General features: G+C 42.1%; 1 protein-coding gene across 1 annotated transcript in view; it reads right to left on the bottom strand.

Annotated features, from left to right (window-relative positions):
• CCDC148 (coiled-coil domain containing 148) overlaps window positions 1-10,392 on the bottom strand; it is a 43,286-nt gene extending 32,894 nt beyond the window's left edge. Inside the window, exons 1-6 of the mRNA XM_008923208.3 lie at window positions 10,330-10,392; window positions 5,408-5,488; window positions 3,664-3,785; window positions 796-899; window positions 354-436; window positions 27-190 (exon numbers count right to left, since the gene is read on the bottom strand). Of these exons, the coding sequence (XP_008921456.2) occupies window positions 27-190; window positions 354-436; window positions 796-899; window positions 3,664-3,785; window positions 5,408-5,462 (528 nt within the window). The 5' untranslated portion in view covers window positions 5,463-5,488; window positions 10,330-10,392. The remainder of the gene's footprint in view (window positions 1-26; window positions 191-353; window positions 437-795; window positions 900-3,663; window positions 3,786-5,407; window positions 5,489-10,329) is intronic.
• Between the last annotated feature and the right edge of the window lie 8,812 nt (window positions 10,393-19,204).

Raw genomic sequence — 19,204 nt, 5'->3', positions numbered from 1 at the left:
TGTAAAAATAAAGTTAAAACACCAACCTGCTGTAATATCTCAAATGAATCGATCTCAGGTTTCTGACAAGATTCTTCTGAGAGGGAACGCTGCATTTCTGCCAGCTTGAGTTTGAAATCCTCCTTTAGCTGCCAGACAGGAACTACACTGTTTGTTTGGTAAGTGTCCCGCTGCCTGGACAATTCCTGCTCTGGATCCAAACGAAAGAAAGCTTTCTCAAACACACAAAATATTACACAGCACTGTGCTCTCCAAATCTAAACCTGTCAAGACAGGGTTTTAAAAACTCAAACAAACAATCGAGATAATTTTGACTTTAAAATAATAATTAAGAAATTAATAAAAATTCTTACCCAAGTCCCTCAAATCCAAAAAGAAGTTTTGCTTATGACTTTCTTCATTAAGAAAAGTCTTTATTTCTCCTTCTGCTTTTTGCCTGAAAGGTATAAACATGGATTTTACAGAAGCTTTAATTTCTTATTAATTTTATTTGCAAGAATGATAAGCCTCAAATAATTAATTAAAAAGGGGATTCTTTGCCTGGGAAGGGATAAAGTGCAGGATGTGGACACGAAGGTGGCAAGAAAGCCCCAAATGTTGCTGTTGATCTGTGTCTGTACAGTACCCAGGGCAACAGACAGGAGCAGTGCCAATGGTCCCTGTTCTCAGGGTGAACTCAAAACACACACCCAGAGACAGGCTCCAAAGGAACCCAAACTGAAAACTTCCATACACAAACTCTGGCTGCTGCTGTCTTCCTTCAGCAAGGACTCCTTCAGGTTCCTCAGCTCTTACCTGCTCTGGCTCAGCCTCTTATGCTCTTGCCACCACACCTGCCGGTGCTGTTTCAGCAGCATTTGCTCTTTGTTAATTTTTGAAACTTGCTCTGCTTTTTTAATCTGCAGGAAAAATTAAAGCTTGTATTTTGAATCTGTTCAATAGCTTTATCAAATGCCCTCATATTGAAAATTTTACTGCAGAATGATGAACCTAACAGCCTTTTTCAAAACTTTTTTTCTAAAAACATTTTTCTGAAGAACAATGTGTTCAAGTGTAACCAATTTTCATGGGGAAAAGGAAGCTTATTCCGTTTCAAGTCACAATTAGATGACAGGAGAAAATGAAAAAAAATGCAGTCCATTTTCTTCTTTCCTTTTCCATCCCTATTTCCCAGGGGTGAAGCAGGGGGGAAGATGAGCAGGAGAAAGAAACATTCTTACAGGTAGGAAGATGAAAGAGTGAAAGTGTGTCCTTCAAGAAAAAGAATTTCAAAAATGTATGACTAAAAGAGTATTTTTACAAAATCTGTCCAATTAAAGAGGCTCTGAAACTGTATGAGGGCTTCACAAAAACATTGCTTCACACTTCAGATAAAATAGGAATACCTGCTTTTGAGACAGATGGAGTTAGTCCTTAAGCCAGAGGAAAAGGTGCCAGGGGAGGCTGCTGAAGAGGCAGCCACACAATTCTGGCCAGCCAACAGTGAAGGAAAAGGGATCAAAGCCTGTGGCTGCCAGACATCCCTGAGACATTTCCTCTTACCCTCCTGCCACCCTGACTGTCCCTGGCCCCTCTCTCAGTGCATACAGAGAACAAAGCTCCTTTCCTTCTCCTTCTCTTCGTGCTGCCTTGCCATCCCCTTCCTCCAGAACACCTGCCCATCCCTATCCCAGCCAACTTCTGACTCCAGTGGCTCCCACAATTCACACACAGGCCCTTTTTTCCCCTGCCCAGAACCTTCTTCCTGCAGATAATGGCAAGACAAGAAAAAACCATAGGAAAGCCTTGTCCTAGTTCATAACAGGGAGAAATGAATAAAGATCTCACTCCACATCTAGTTCCACAAAGGAATGATGTTCCGAGTCAAAACTGCTGGGTTTTCCCTTGCCTCAGGTGGAATGAACCTGCAATTGTCCTGCCCAGGGCAAGCTGCACAAAGCCACCCTGAGCCCTCTGTGCTCACAGCATGAGAGCACTGGGAACACACACAGGACACGCAGGCACAGCCCCCAGCGTGTTCCTGCCCTGCCTGGGCCAGGGACACCAGCAGGGAAAGCTGTAGGACTGGGCTGGGCAGCACTCACAGGCAAGCAAGGAGGGTCCCAGCAATTCTCCAATCACAGCCCCTCAGTCACCATCACCAAAGCTAAAATCCTACTTTTGAAATTAGAAACATTTCCCCATCTCAGATGGACCTGAGTTCTGTACATCTGGTTGAATATACCTGGTTCCTAGACAGGAATAAGGGAGAGCAGCTGGAATGTGGCTGATCCATTGTGCTTGGCAGCAAACTTGGTTATGGGGCATTATTGGGATAAGAAGCTGCAAAAGGGGCCATGGAGACATTGTGTGATTGTGGTTGAGAAACAAGGAACCTGCATGTGTGGCTGTACTAGAAGAGAGCTGGAACACACCCGTGCCATGCTCTCAACCAGTATGTTACAATGCTTCTAAATCAAACATAATGTCTTTTATTTTTATTGCTTACCTATTTTCATCTTGAAAAAGTTACTTACAGCTTCCTCTTGGTTACCATCAGGTGACTAAAACTAGACCTCAGCAAACAGAACACTTTATTTAAAGCAATCTGAAAATACATACATCTTCAAATTGGCTCTAAAACTAAGGTGAAACAAAACTCCATCTTTACATATGCTCTTGAAGTTATTTTATAGCAACAGTAATGTCATTTACGTATTTATGTGTAACTGCTGCAATATTACCCTTTTTTCCTGTGTGTGCTGTCTTTTTATTTCTTAAACAGTCAACAACTGATTTACCATTTGTTTCTTTGGTTCTGCCTCAAAGGAGGAGTAAACCAGCTCTTCTAAATGTGGATAGCTTGAATCAGCAACAAAAAGTAGTAGGTGGGAACACATACTGTTCTCTGTGGAGCTTTCAGAATATATATATTTTACTACCTACTCAGTTGGAAAACACTTGAAAAGGTGAAAACCCAAAAGAAAGATGAAAAAATAAAGTTTGGATGAATTCAGTAAAATTTTGTGCTGCCAATCTGTGAAGAAATATCTGCCAGAACTTTTGGTATATGATCCCTCCATGCATTAAAGGAAGCAGTGCTTCCTGTATTGAAGAAAGTATATAAATATGCATTTTTTCTCTCATTCACTGTCACCCTTCTGTACTATTAAACAGATTCCTGTGGTCTTTACCACATGAACACTACTGCACCTATTTATACCTCTCTGTCGAACTCTACATTTACATTTTATGGCTATTAAACACTTCTATTTTTTTTTTAGGATCTACCTCAGCTTAACATTTGGAAATCCTTGCTTCATATCTTTTTGTTTAGCTTATTGTCTGGGTCAACCTTCCCATTTGTTCCCATAAATTCTTCATTGCCTCTGATTTTACGTAATAAGTTTGGATGAGTTTCCACAAAGCACTCAAATACAAACTTTTCCTGTCTTTTGAGGAAGCAGAATCCACACATATTTTGCATCTCTGATTCAAAGAAAGTCCATACATTGACATTAACACATCCAAATCACAGTAACACTGGGATAAACTCTCATATCTGATTCCCTCTGGCTGAATCAATTTTTTATCCCTATTCATTCTCAGATTCCTTGGGGCTGGAAGAAATATGATCATTGAGCTTCAAAAGCATTCACATTACAAGTAATACAAAAATCCTACCTTTAACTGAGTTTTTTCAGAGGCCATTTTTGCCTCTGCAGCAAGTTCATGCAGATGTTTATAGTCAACAGGTTTGTACTTCTGACTGCAAAGAGCCTTTCTTGCAGGAATCACTGGATTTTCTAGTTGTCACATAAAACACATAAGGTCATTTCAAATTCTGGAGAAATAATTTAAGTGTGAGTCATAAAATGAAAGCATTATAGATAGAAATTAGAACCAGTACATTTTAAACACCAGAAGTTTCCATAACAGAGACTGTTAGTTGGGAAATGAGAATTATATAAGAAACAGTAACCAGCTGTATGTTTACAAAATGTTTTAAAAGCATTGTTTACATGTGAATTTTATTATGAATTCACTTTAAACTGCATTTACTGGAATTTTAGTAACTTCTAATACAGAAATACCTAAATTTCAATATATGCATTCTTCTTGCAGGAAGCAGAAAACTGCCTCAATGTTTATTGTAACCTACGGATTGAGCAACCTATGGAGTGATTTTTTTCTAAGAGGTATAAAAACTACCAAACCCACGCAAAGGGGATGAGTTGCAGCTCCATTTCCCACTGCATCCCCAGCCACACAGACCAACAGTTATATCAGAACAGCTCCAGAAAATCAGGACTACAAACCCTGCCTGAATGGGATTTGCCAACAGAACCAGAGAGAACCTCTGAGGTAACCTCAGACAGAGCTGCCCAGTGTTTATGGACAGATTTCCTGGCTCATGGGACTGTGCCAGGCTGCCATTCAGAACAGAACTGTGGCTTCTTCCCCCTCCTCCTCATCATCCAGAGTTTCACAGGCAACCCCTGTGCAGGGGAGAGGACACACGGCCTGCACAGAGGAGGGAGGGCTCCCTCCTTCCCTCCTGCTCACCAGTCCTCATTTTCTCACCATTCATCTTCTCATCACACCAATTATTCCACCAGGTCAGTGTTATGCTAAGCAGGTTATAGCTCTGATCTTGTATTAAGACTATTTCTTTATTCTCTATATACCTTAAACAAAAAGCATCCAGTAGTTTGATCCACTAAATTCTTCCTTTTTACCCTGTGAGCTTAGTACAAACAACCTCCTTTCTCCCGGTCTTTAGGCAGCTTTTTTAAGCCCCCTTTGTGGGTTTTTCTATGTAAAGATTTTGTTTCCTTCTTTCTGAGGCTGCTTGAAACACTGGCCAGCAGAGATCAAGGAAAATCATTCCACATTCAAGGAGGTAAAAACTCCAGACCCAAACGCTCTGGAAAGCTGGAACATCTCTCATGTGGAGAACAGGCTGTGAGAGGTGGGGATGCTCAGTTGGAGAAGGCTCCAGGAAAGCTTTATTGCAGCCTCTCAATATATAACAAAAACAGAGAAAGACTCTTTACCAGGGCCTGTAAATTGCACGAGGGGCAACAGTTTTAACCTGAAAAGAGGCCAGATTCAGACAGGAATCGAGGAAGAAATTCTTCCCTGTGAGGGTGGGAGGCCCTGGCCCAGGTTGCCCAGAGAAGCTGTGGCTGGCCCTGGATCCCTGGAAGTGTCCAAGGCCAGGTTGGACGGGGCTTGGAGCAACCTGGGCTGGTGGAAGGTGTCCCTGCCCATGGCAGGGGGTGGCACTGGATGAGCTTTAAGGTCCCTCCCAACCCAAACCATGATCAGAGAGCTACAGCAGCTTCTATATGCAGCTATTAGTTGCACAGAGTATTTCACAAGTGGTTGATAAAACAATTAAACTTGAACATGATAGCATACACACCTCCATCACTAATCCTAGGAGTTGAAAACAATGTTCCATGGTCCAGTTCAGCCATTTTTATTTTTTAGATGTTTTTTATATCTGTTGAGAAACAAACAGATGTTTTGAGAACACTAACATTGTGGAAGCAATCTAAAAACACATTCAAAAATATCTATTATTTTCTGAAAGAGGTACATCTCACTAAAAATGTAATTGGACAGAAATTCCTCAAGTTCATGTCTCATTTTAAGAGGGATTTCATGTGCCTCATATCATTTACCAGCTAAGAAAACAAAATATTATTTCCTCTGAAATCTGTAATGCTGTCACACGGATATCTAGTCTTTGCTTTATGCTTTTCAGAATATAACAAGTCCCTTGACCCAAACATAAGATCAGTTTTTGAGGTGTTCTTTGCTTCATAGAAATTAAGCCTGAAAAGATCACTCTTTTCTTGCATTTAGAGACTGTGTCTTGATCCCTTTAGGAGTCTCTGCATTAACACCTGTGAAACCCAGTCAGCTCTTTCAGCAGCAGTGGCTCAGCTCCTGGTGAGCAGCTGTATCAAGTACCCACATCATTGTGGGATTACTGTGACATTTAAGATAAAATAAGTTACACCACACTGTAAAAAGACCTTTGAAGTCTCAAGCCCCTTGCTTTCACCATAATTAAACATACATGGATGCCACCTCAGGTCTGGCAAATAAATAAAAGCAACAGATCCAACTGAAATGTTTGAGCCCAACCGAATCCACCACTGAGTCACACCAGAAGGGGAAGGTCATGTCCAACCAGGCTCCCACAAACCCTCTCCCTCAAACCCTGTTCTACTAAGCCAAAATTCCCTACACACAGGATTCCTCCTCTTTGTCATACCTCTGACTTTTGTCTGGTCCTACAGCAAGCAGCAACACAGTAAACAGCAGAGGAGCAAAGACTGTTCAATGGTGTATCATGGAGTTATTTCCTCACTGTTCCAGTGAATTGAACTAGTTTATCCCTACAAATTCCAAGAGTGGCACAATGCAACATGAAGGTGGGAAGGAAGAGCAGCAGAAGCAATGGAAAGGGAACTACTCTGAGAGAGAGCTACTAATGCCAGTCAAATAAAAATGTGAGACTGCAACCAAAGGCAGTCAACATTGTACTTTCCTGTGAGCTTTCCAGCTCACAGGATTCTGCACAGAGGAACCATCAGAAACAACACAGTGTAAAAATCCAGCTTAGACAGCCCACAGGCCCAGGAATGAGTGTCCACACCTACTGCACAGGCACGGTAAATGCAGTTGAAATCACAGCCACACCCCCCTGCTGCCGTGCTCAGTGTGGGGTGTCCTGTCCATGGGAACTGGGAAGGGACAAGGCAGAGAAAACACATGAGCAGCAGGCTTGGCACAGGGAACACTCCTGGACCAAACCAAGGGCAAAACAGTGAATCTCATGGCTAGAGTGTGACATTTCTCAGAGCTTCTTCATGCACAGTCTCCAGTGTTCTTTAGCAAGGCTGTGAGACTGTCCCTTGCAGGCTAAATGTCCCCTGTCCTCACCCAAGAGTGGCCTTTGCAAATCTGGGCTGAAAGTATTTGGCAGGATCAATAGGTCAGAAGCTACACTGAATGTCATCATCTGATCACAAATATTGAAATTAAAAAACCACAAAAGCCAGCAAATACATGAGGGAGTTCATTTTCCTCTTGAAACACTAATGTGTATTTTACCATCTGATAGTCACCTGCAAATAAAGTCACAGTTCTATGCCAAACTCTACACCCTCCTGGAAAGTCAAGGGGGAAAGAAAGGAAGGAAAATGTTAGCACATTCGTACTGCTGATTCTCTTTTTCTCTGCTTGCAGTAATTATTTGGTTTCAATTTGTAACCATATAATACTGCCAGATTCATCCAGACAAATGAGGCAATTCTCCATACCAAAAGCAACTTTGGTCCATTTGTCATGCTAATGTTTTATCTATACATCAGCTTACCTACATACAATTTCCTAACTGCACATATACTTTGGCTGGAATAGATTTTTTAAAAAATTCAAATTAATTCTATATGTAAAGCTTTAAGGTAGGGATTTACATAACACAGTGAAGTATGGGATTCACCTTACTTATTTCTTCAGGATGCACAAAGACAGTTTAAATAATGCTTCTTCTCCCCCTAAAGACAAAATGTGATTTTCTGCTTCTTGTTAGAAAGGTCAGCTACACACAGGCTTGCCTTTCTGTCTCTAGGACTCGTCACTGGAAATACAACTGAACAAGAAATGCTCCATCACCAACACACAAATCTTTAAGTTATGGACAGATAATTTCAAAAGACATATAAAGAAAATTCTTTTTATTCAGGTTGTTTACAAGTCTATAAATTAGTTTTAGTTTAGTCTCCCTGCTGTCATAATTCCCTTAGATTTCCAGCCTCCAAGACTGTCTTCCTGGGAGGAGGGGAAAGTAGACAAATCACGAAATTCTGCAATTATAAATGGGGACAGAGAGGGAACCATAACAAAGGAAAAGTGAAACCCTTGGAACTGGCATCATTTCCATGGAATTCTATAATATTCAGCACTTTCTGGAAAGTCCAGCACAATTATGTGACAATCTCCCACCGAATTTACAGTCATTAAGGTTGAACGGGAAAATTCAAAACACTAATAATAAAAACCTCACATTCTTTGCTGAATTTTACCCTTTCATTTAAGAGTAAATACCTGGATTTAGAGAAAAGGGAAAGCATCACAAGGTATTTAAATTCTTTATTTTAAAACTTTTTTGATTGACCAGTCTAAACCTTTCATAGATTTCTTTCTTAGAAAGATAAGTCTCAATTCATAGGCTCTGTCAGGAAAATGTGAATATTTAACTGTGGCTTGGTATTTCTGTAACCCTACTGATGCTATTAATAACATAGGAGTGAAGACTAACTGCATCAAATCTCTTCTTCCCCTATCAGATGCAGCCTGTAGTTACATGGGTCAGGAAAAGCAGGGCCAGAACCTTCCCAAGGATCCTGAACAAGCTTGGCCATTCTCCAGCAGAGCCCTTGGAGCTCTTCAGATCAGCAGCACCATTTTTAAACAACAGCAAGTTCTCTTGAGGGTTTTGTGTACAATGGTTAATATTTACTCAGCAATGTTGATTTCCTTAGCAGAGATATCAGCAGGGCTATCATGTCGTGAGACTGCAAACAGAAGTAAATATATCTGCATTGCACTTGGAGCAGATTGTCTGCACAACACTTGGGGCACCACATGAGCTTTGGAGATCTGCACCAGCAGCAGCTTCAACCAAGCCACCAGAATTCCTCAAAGGAAAAGCAGGAAAATATATCTACAAAGGAAAACAAAACATGGGATAGTCCCAACTACCGTGTGGGACAGCAGAGCTCCTTGCAGAGTCAAAAGGAGAGACACACAACAGTGAAAGCTGCCTTGGCTTTGCCTGCGACCACTGGCAGCTCTCAGCACCCACCTCCCCCAGGCTCAAGGGAGGGAGGGCATTCAGTGGTACAAAGCACACAATTTACCTCAGAACATTCTCTGACTGCTCTTTTCACATGGTTAGTCTTTAGAAAGGGCATTCAAGCCTCCACCTTCAGCTGTCCCAGCCCTCCCTCCAGCCCAGTGCCACAGCAGTGACACTGCTCTGGGAGCTCAGGGCCCCAGCACCACCCCAGGAAATCCCTCTGATCCCTGGGATTCAGTAATTTCACATAGCATAAAATCTACTTCTAGTTCTCATTCTTGCAAGTATAACCCATGGAGAATCACATGTATCAGATTTTTTTTTTCTACTTCCTCTTGCATTTCCACTCTAGTTCATGGAAAGTGATGCAAATGTTTCAGGGCACATCTTAGTTTTTAACAAGAGTCACTAGATTTTGCATCTGGCAGTGCTTCTAATCACCTTCATACTTTTGCTCTTGAAGAGACTATTGGTATTTTTGTATTTTATAACCTTAAAAGAGTAATTTCAACTATGTCAATGCTCCCATTAAATTCTATGAGATGTTAGTATTTCTCCTGGTTGTAGAATCAGTATTAAAGGGGAAAGGAAATCAATTTAGGGCGAGGCTTAGTGTATTTACATTATAAAGACACTTTACAAAGATAGAATTATTTGTAGGTTTAAACCCAAGAAATTTAACTGACAGGTGATTAATTCTAGGGGTCCTTGCTCAACCCCTCCCCAGCAGGCTCCCTGTCAGCTTCAATTGAAATCTTGCACTGAATGCATGCTACATCTTACAACACAGACTTAGCATTCCTCATGAAAATTATTAATTTTTAAAGGTTTGCTGCTGCTTGAACAGAGCTAATGAGTTACAGCTAATGATTTTTTTTTCCATACACCTATGCGTTCTGGAATCTAAACTACTTAAAGAGTTGAAATATCAATTTCAGGAAGAGTTAATTGCACTAAAGCATATTTTTGCCTTCACAGGGTACAACAGAATAACTTAAATTTTTATACCTCCTTTCTAAGGAAGGTTATTCAGTAAGCAGTACTGCTTCAAACCAGAGGAACTTAATTTCCCTTGCCACAGTTTCTTTGGGAATAGGTTTGTTTCTGTGGTGTTTTTTTAGCCATTAGTTATTAATATCCACAAAATGCAGCTTGAACCAAACACACTATCCAGGAACTTGGTCAATCCATTTATCATTTGTGACCAGAAAGGCTATGAACAGATTCCAGAAGATTAACACCTTAGCATTTGAAACTTTCAAACACAGCTCTTTAGGACACAGCCACAAGGAAATCATTAACAAGAGAGAAAATGAAAGCTCTAAAAGAAGGCAAAGAGCTGCATTAGGGAGCTCTGCCAGTTAGCATTACGTGCTGTACAACTGCACAGGAGGATGCAAACTGTTTCTGTAAGTACCAGCAACCCCTACCCAGGCTTGGCAGAATGAGCAGCACCTTGCAAGACAAACCTGGACTTTCCCCAGTGTGATTTCCAGGCTGGCTTCTGGTTATTCTCCTGCCTTCCCCATCAGTACCTGTTCCAGCTCTGCTGCTCGTGGTCAAAAACAAGAGCAAGAGATTTAGAAATAAATTAAAAGAAAACCAGGTCAGGTCAGGAACTTCAGCCGGATGAAGAGAAAGGGAATACCAGCTGACAATTTCATTACTGCACCATACCTACCTTTAGTAGGGCTAAGATTTTATTAGCTTAATAAAACAAATCAGGGTGAGGAGACATTGCAAAATGCTGAATAACGTAAAGGCCAGATGAAACACCTGTCTTTAGAAAATAACTGCACAAGAAGCTGACAGTCTGGTCTTTCACAAGCTTAAAAGAAACCCCAGTTCTCTGCTATAGGCAGTCAGCCTTCCTCCCCCCCCACTTTCTTTTGGTTTCTCACCATCCAAGTGCTACTTCTAGTGATAAATTTGGGAAGAGTATACTACCAGGGACTCTTATCTGACCCTAAAACAAAGGCAAAACCAACTTATTCATGAAAAATTGGAAGCACTTGAAAGCTTTAAGGAGATTGGACCCACCACACCCCCTTCCCTCCCTAACCCCCTTTTATGACTGTCCCCTGTGCAGCTGCCACGTCAGCGTCACTCTCCTGGATCGCACATTTTGGGAGCCATCAGCCTAATCTGGCTCCATCTGGCCAGATTTAAATGACAAGCTTCTCCTGACACAGGAAATGCTGTCCTTTTTGAAAAATAACTATGGATACCAGTAAGATTAGCAGCAGGAGAGCTACCCCTCTGGATTATTTATTTACTTATCCCTTTGGCAAATTGTTAATATCTTTCTACTGACACATTTCTGATTTAATGTCAGCACTTGAACAAAATTTCACATATTCACCTTAGCTTTACCTCCTTTGAAAAGAAAGCAGGCAAATACATCTCCAGAAACAGAACTGATGCAGAAAAAACCTTATGGGCAGTTTTCTGTAATTTTAAGGCTACTGTGCCTGATTAACCAAGTCCTTGTTCCCTTCTAGCCACCCCATTTCTCTATTCCACAGTGACATCATACATTTGTATTTGATCTCAGCTTTTCACGGACATCATTTTCTGTTATCATAAATTCAACATTATGATCTCACTAAAACACTGAAAATGAATGCTGACATGGTTTTGGAAAAGGACAAGATCTATATAAACCTGTATTTTATCTTCAGTAAGCAAATGTACCAATCAAAATGATAAAAGCACTGCCAGTTAAATTTATTTCTGCTTAGCCAATATAGATAAAAATCTCTCCAATACTATAAGAGTCCATCTAAGCCCAAATTCAGACCCTGTGCTTCAAGACATGGCTCAAACTTCAATACAGTCCCTATACCAGAAGTCTGGATGCATCTTAGAAAGAAGTACAAAAAATTCAACCAGAAGCCCCTGTACACAGAAACCTGTCCCCCAGGAACACCAACTCAGCTCTGCCAGCAGCCAGACACGGATAAATCTTTTAGCAGCAGTAAAAAGCATGAGATTTACCAATCCTCAGTATCTCCTCCTTTTGATAATTTAGTATTTCACCACAATTCTGAACTCTTCTAGGCAATAACAAATGTGACCTCTTAAAAGATTGCATCTCCAATTCAACCAAACACTTCTTAGTGGAAACCTTTGCTGGTGCCTGAGGTATACAACATCAGTTTATTCCTGCATATGGGAACAGCCAATATTGAGGCAAGATCCTCCTCCCTTTCATTTAAATAGAAATTAAACTCCCCAGTGTTAGTCAGCATTTCTGGAGCAAGCAGAGTCTGCCCCAGGCTGCTCCTGGGGATGAGTCAGGTCCAGGCCAGGCCCTGGTTCCACAACTGTGAGTGCTCCCAGTGAGCTTAACCAGTAACGTGGAAGGAGCCTAATCCCCTGTCTCCAGTCAACAGGTCATTTGCACACAAATCTTTGCAGATTTGGGTCCCGAGTGCCACTTCTCCCTCCCAGCCAAACTGCTGCTCAGGCACTGAGGGGCAGCACTGCTGGGGGTGGGCACAGTGCTGAACAGCCTGGATGTGCTTTCTAAAACACAACTTTTTATGCGTGTTTTAAATCAGTCACATTATTAAATGCAAAAATCGATAACGTGAATCAGCGCTACACAAAACCCAGTTTAATAGCACCATCCATGACAGTGCAGCAGCTGCTCCTCATGTCTGTGAATCCCACAATCCTCAGAGGCTCAGTAACTTGTCCTGGGTGTACAGCACTACAAACCAGAGCTGAACCACGGGCTGACTGAAAACTTGGAACACAGCATCAGTGGAACCTGGATTGCAGATTAGGGCAGATGATCCTAAAAAATACAAAGTCAGAAAAAATCCCCCAACACAGATATCCCTTATTCTCAGGCCCTTGTTGGAATAGCTGGAGATTCCTTAAAAATCTGTGGAAGGCTTCTTTTAAGATTTTAAAGTTTAATGGAAATGTTATTGCTTAGCTACTGCATGTTTTCATTCAAAGAAAAGGAATATTAAGATGAAGTTGTTGGAACCCTCTCATCCTAATTATTGTCAGGGAAAAGAGGCGAAGAATCAGTCCCATTGTAGGGCACAGAGTACAAATAACAAACAAATAACCAGCTTTATCCCTTAATCAGATCCATTCTCTTCTGGTTGAACTAACTATCTGAAAATGGCACCCATCCAGAATGTGCTAATCTTGCAGCAGTCAATCCTTTCCCCAGGAAAATACACAGTATAATACTTCAATAATTCAGTGTCAAAACAGTTGCTAGAGAAGTCCCATAGTTTGACTGCAATTTAAATTTACATTCCCCTGAAGAAAGAATTATGGATCTGTTTGAAATAAAGTCAAGTCTCTGAAATGGTGCGTTCCCAAAAGAGACATAGTCCTTTTTGTCTATGATAATCTCATTACTTCCTCATTAAGTAAAACTTAATCCAAAGTAGGAAGATCAATTTGAGTAACACTTAAAACAATCAGCCTCATGGACTGCTCTGTCACCGTGCAAGGACAGGGAATAGCTCATCTGCTTTCCAAGGATCTGCATGTTACAAGGGACAGCTAGTCCCCCTCCATTCTTTGAATATTTTTAGAAAACCCAAGACAAAATAAACTTTAAAAACACTTCACATAGAAAAAACATTGCAACAAGCACATAAACAAAAGAAAGTAAATGTTTTAGAAGTTGACAAGTTGACATAAAAAGGGTAGGAAAAGAAGTCACCATGTCACATTGGTTCAAGTGAGTCAGGTGGCATTTTACATTGTGTTGTTTTGAACAAAAGAAGCTCAGTCCACTTTCACCAAGCAAATGTGTTGATTGCAAAGCTGCAGCCAGCACATCTGCCAACTGCAAGGTTTGACTGAGAGCACGAACTGAGAAAATCCTCTGACACTTCCAGAGGTTAATTATCATACAACAGTTGGGATTGGGGGACCCTAAAGCCCACCCAATCCCACCCCCTGCCGTGGGCAAGGACACCTTCCACTAGCCCAGGTTGCTCAGAGCTCCATCCAGCCTGGCCTTGGACACTGTCAGGGACGGGCCAGCCACAACTCCTGGACAAAATCCTGCTTTGCTGAGCTAAAGGCAGAAATTCTGAGGCATCATTTACAGACTTCTGCATTGAACACAAGAAATTTGCAGGTTTATTATATCCTTTTTATTAACGTTCCATCTAGCTTCCTATTTATTACTTTCGTAGATAACAAAAGTTACCAACAATATGCTTGAACACATTCATTTAAAGATTTATTGGAAGATGTGAGGCTGAGTTATCCATTACAGGACTCTATAATTTTCTCCATTACTGAAGAAATAACAAATGTTTTAAATCGACTTGTACCTGCCTGGTCCATAAATCACACCTGTTATTGGCCAGGCTGTGTGGAGAGTGGGATGTTTGGAACAGTGCAGCAAGCAACTTCCCCCTCTGCTGCTCTGCATCCATCAGATAAAATACTCACATCTCCAGAATTCATTTAGCACTACAAAAGTAAAGATGCTGTAACACAAAATTGCAGAAAATCAACGTTCCCTGCAGTATAATAAAGTACCTGGGCTTGGCACTTCTCATCCAGAGGCAGGATCCACCCTGTAGCACAGGAATTTCCAAGGTGGATTCCATGTATAGTAACACAGGGCCATTGGAATAAGGATGCAGTTCTACAGGCAAGGAGAGTCAAGCAGCAAGACCTCAAAGCAGCTGCAGCAGAACAGTGTGTTCTGCAAGAGGCATCACAACCACTAAACCGTCAGATACTGAAACAATCAATACCAAGTAGCAGCAAAAGTTCAATGGGAGACAGCTAAAGAAGCTCAGAGTAAAAAGGAGCCATTGAGCCACTCTAAGAAAAACCAACAAACACCTACTGAAGACTGGGCTTAAAAAGACCTGTGCAAAGTATCTGGATTCCAGCTGTTAAATCACAGCCTCGTTGCTCTTCAGATAAATCAACCAATGTGATTTTGCTTCCAGTGCTGCAAAATGAACAATTGGAAATGCAGTTTCAGTCATGATAGCTTCATTTTCTCTATCTAGTAAAGCCCAGATTTTCTCAATGCAGGAAGGGAAAGAGGACTCCAGTTCCTTGTTTTATGGAATTTAAGAGGTGATTTTAAGTTGTCCTCACATTTTGCACGTCTTCTGTGTAGTCTTTTAAATTAAAGCACTTCCACCTACCACATTTTCATGCTAGCTTTGTTACTGATGTTTTTTACTTTAGAAAACCTAATCTGTATGGAAAGGGTCCCTGCCCCACTGCTGGAGGCCCCCTCCCCACAGCTCTGCTGACAGTCCAATTTGTGCCAGCATCTCCTAATGAACTGCAGGCAGGATACAGCTGGATTAGTTTATGCTGTTGTGGGTACAGCTTATCAGTGCTTTGAGAACATATGACTGTCTGAATAAGTCCAATTTCTCCTTAAGCCAAGATACTTTTCCCTGTTAGAGCCTATGAGGAGCTGTGGCTGTCTGGAGTTGCAGTGATTTGCACATTTATGGTTCTACTTCAGAGCAATTCTGCATCTCACCTGCCTGAGCTCCACAGGTCCCTTCCCTCACCAAGCTGCAGGTGGGACACAACCAGGGCCAGGGGGAAGGAGGAACCTGAGGGAGCAGGACCCTGTGAGGTTGTGCTGACACCAAAGACTCTGTATCACCATCCCTAAGCCAGCCCAGCCAACTTTTGTCTCAGCAGCATAGCAGGAGTCAGAACAGAACATTTGTTTGCAGCCTACAAGAGAGAAGCCAGAGGGAGAGATAATTCATGTGATTTAGGAGCCACTGCAGGTTATTTTGTCAGGAGCATCAGTATCATGTTGTACAGCTTTTGCCAGTTTTGCTAGGCCGAGTTATGTGCAGGGAAGCATTTGGCACAACTGCACTTCAAATTATTGCATAATGTTGTCCGATATGCTACTACAAAAAACAAGCCATGCTTGTCTGAAGCCTCTCAGTTCCAGCCATTAGAAATGTACAGTGAAAATATGAATCAATCTTCTTTTTGCATATACACTTTCTTTGTTGCCTCCTTATTCATAGGGATCTCTAGATTTCAGTTTGAAACTCTGTATCCTTGGTCTGGTACGAAAGATTACAATTTGTTTAATTTCTCAACATTCTTCCCAGGCCTCAAACACAGCCCAGCAAGAAGATGGGTAATATTTTGTCCAGCTTGAGAACTGCAGCAGTTGGTAGAACTGCAAAGGATTTTAGCAGGCCTTCCCCTGTCCTTGAGCAGATGTAAGTACCTGCATTGTCCACAGATAGGGTGGTGGGGTTTCTTGCTGTGTCTGTGGGCTTTGGGGGGGGAGTTGTTTTGTGCTTTGGTTAGGGGTTTTTTATCTTTTTACTTACAGGGACCTGAAACCCCACAGAATAGGCCAACTGCTGACCTTCTTGTTTTTACTGGACATCCCACTTGGTGATTCCTCCCATCCTCTCATCAAACCATCCACTTGGCTGTTGCCAAGCTGTCCAGTCTTGTCAAGTGCAAAAAAGTCCAAGAGCAGCCCTGACTTACAGGTGCACATGTGTGACCAAACCTGGTTTCACAATTAGGACCTGGCTTCAGCAGCACAGCTCACCCAAGGATGTCCCTTTTCCTGCCCCCCTGCAGCCCAAATACAACACCCACACATGGCTCTGGGGCCACACCACCAGGGGAAGGAATATATGGGGACAGGGTGCTCTGCTTTTGCCAAGAAAAGGTTACTGAGCTTACACTGTGATCCAGCAACCTGTTGTTCCTCAAACCTCCATCCTGCTGGAACAGGTATCCAGGGCAAAACGTTCCCCCCTCCTGCCAAAAGAGGAGGCCCCCTGTTCCCTCTGCCCACAGCTACTCTCCCACTGCTCAGTGCAGCGTTCGAGGCAGGAACAGTGCACTTCACCAGGAAACTAAGCCAACTGAGGAAATAAGAGCATGTGTGCTGGAGAGGTTTCTGGGGAACTGCACCAATTGTGAAATCCAGCTGCCTGCACAGTTGCAGGATCCTGTTGCTGGCACGAGGAAGGCTGGAGATATCCTTACAGGGCAGCATTGTCCTCCCCGTGGCAGCTGAGCCAGAGCACGGGGGCTCTGCCATCAGAAGGCTGGTGGTCATGCTGAGCATTTTGCAGGATCCTGAATCAAATACTCCTACTTGATGCTTCAAATCCATGCAGGGAAAAAAAAAAAAAAGGAAGAAAATACAAACAACCTGGCCGTATCCAAACAGTTTTCCCCACAATTTTGTTGCACCACAGGGAAAGGCAGTCTCCACCCACGGCAGAGCAGTAATTTTGAAGGGCACTGTCTGAAACTGAACATTTGTGTAAAAGCCCTCGCTGAAACAGCAAAATCTCAGTCCCCCACTGCTGCAGAAATACACCTGTTAGGTGCCACACCTACCAGGTGAAGGAGAAAAAGCAGGAGAACATTTAGTGCTTTTTATAGCAAATAAAATTACAGCCTCCAAATTAGCCAAAATCAGTTGCATTGTGATTGTCTGAGTTGCTGTGATATCAACACAACGGCTTGCAGAAACTTTTGAAATCAAATAGTATGTTTTAACGAGGGGAAAAAACCCACACATCTAAATAAATTCCCACGTGAGCTCCAAACAGCTGCCCGTGTGTTCAGTTAGCCTGCCATGGGCATCGCTCTTCTCCGGGTATTTCTTCCCCAACTTTTGTTGTTTCAGTATCTGTAACAGATTATAGATAAAACAGATAGCTCTAAATAGCTTCCAGGAAAAAAAAAAAAAAGCAAGCAACACTGTTTTTGTGACTGATATTTGTCTTCATAACCCTGCATTTCCAAGGTTCAAGTGTTCTGTGCCAACAATTCCCACTATTTAGTCACGGTGCCTGCATGCTTACATCCAATAAGAAAACCTAAATAACCTTGCAAATAGAGAAATAATCACTAAAATTAAAGATGGAATATACATAAAAAGAAAGACTTGAATTTGGATTAATTTCAGAATAGATTAAAGGAAGCAGGTAAACATAAGGACTTGAAATATTGAAAGAGCACAACAGCAGCAAAACAACTAGCAAATGCCTGCTAACTATGTTGCCCTCTAAACCAATGAAAAGGAGCACAATCAGTTTAAGAGATCAGATTCAGGCTCAAAAGAAACCAGTAAGGTTCTGAAGGAAAACATGGCACGCAGGTTTTTATGAACTGCAAACAGAGTAGAATCAGGGCTTTCCAAATGATGCTGAGAACGAAACAGATCTTACTTTCCAGATACATCCCCAAGAAGGTGAATAAAAAGAAACTGTACTTGTTTGTTGGTGATCCCAAAACTGATATAAGAACTGAAACATGTATTTGACAAAGCCCACTATCAGCTCATGGAATCAGGAATCAAAGCATGCAGCCATTTGCAGTGCAAAGTTAAAATGGGGTGCCTTTGCACAGCCTCTGTTGTCCCTGTTGGGCTCAGTGCAGGGATAACCACGCAGGATCGCTGGGCTGGGACACACAGCAGTCAATTAGATAATGTATTGGCTGCTCAGGGTGCCAAAGCAAATAAAGCAGCTGTAAGGGGATGACTAATACCAGATAGAATGAAATAGCTGCTCTTCACCGACAGTCACTCAATATATTTCCAAACCTGACAGGATCTCAAATGCTACTTTTCATTCTTTAGACTTGTGTTGTGCCAAAACAAACCATCTCAAGAACCCCTTCTCCTTCATGTCAGTATTTCTCGCCCTATCCCATCTCACCCCAGTGGGCAAGTGTAAAGCACAGCCAAACCTCTCAATGCACGGCTCCATGGGGACACAGGGCTCTTGGACCAGCCTCTTCTGATCCTTCTGGGCTTTACAGCCCCACCTGGAACCACCCAGAACCTGGGAGGCCTGGAGGTGGCATGGTGCCACCTCCCATGTCCTGCCAGCAGCCTGTGCCTTCCACAGTCCCCACAGCGACTTCAGGAATGGTTACATTCACCTGGAGGCAATAAGCCTCTTCATTGCCAACAGCTGTTATCTGTGGAAGCCAAGCCAATGCCACAACACCCAAATTACAGGTTAAAAGCAGCTGAGACTGATTGAAGTCAATTTAATTAATCCAGTACACCTTTGGTAGAAACTACCTTGCAACTAACGAAGGCCACTGTTCTCAGAGGTTCTGTACTTTCTCCTCCCTTTATTCTAGATCTACATATTTCACATTTTCTTTTTCCTTTTCCCTACTTCTCCATTCTCATTTGACTCTTCCCCCACTTATTTCACCCTTGTTACTCTTTGTTTTACTAAGTTTCTACAGTTATTCCTCTCAGCTCCTGTTTCCCATTTCCTAGAAGGAGGCCACTATTCTGGTTTGGTAACATTTTATATCCACCTCACATGGTATGAATCATGCGATCTTCAG

Source organism: Manacus vitellinus, unplaced genomic scaffold, assembly GCF_001715985.3.
Source record: "Manacus vitellinus isolate BGI_N305 unplaced genomic scaffold, ASM171598v3 scaffold_43_pilon, whole genome shotgun sequence".
In the NCBI taxonomy this organism is placed as follows: domain Eukaryota; kingdom Metazoa; phylum Chordata; class Aves; order Passeriformes; family Pipridae; genus Manacus; species Manacus vitellinus.
This window is presented reverse-complemented; position numbering and strand designations above follow the sequence as displayed.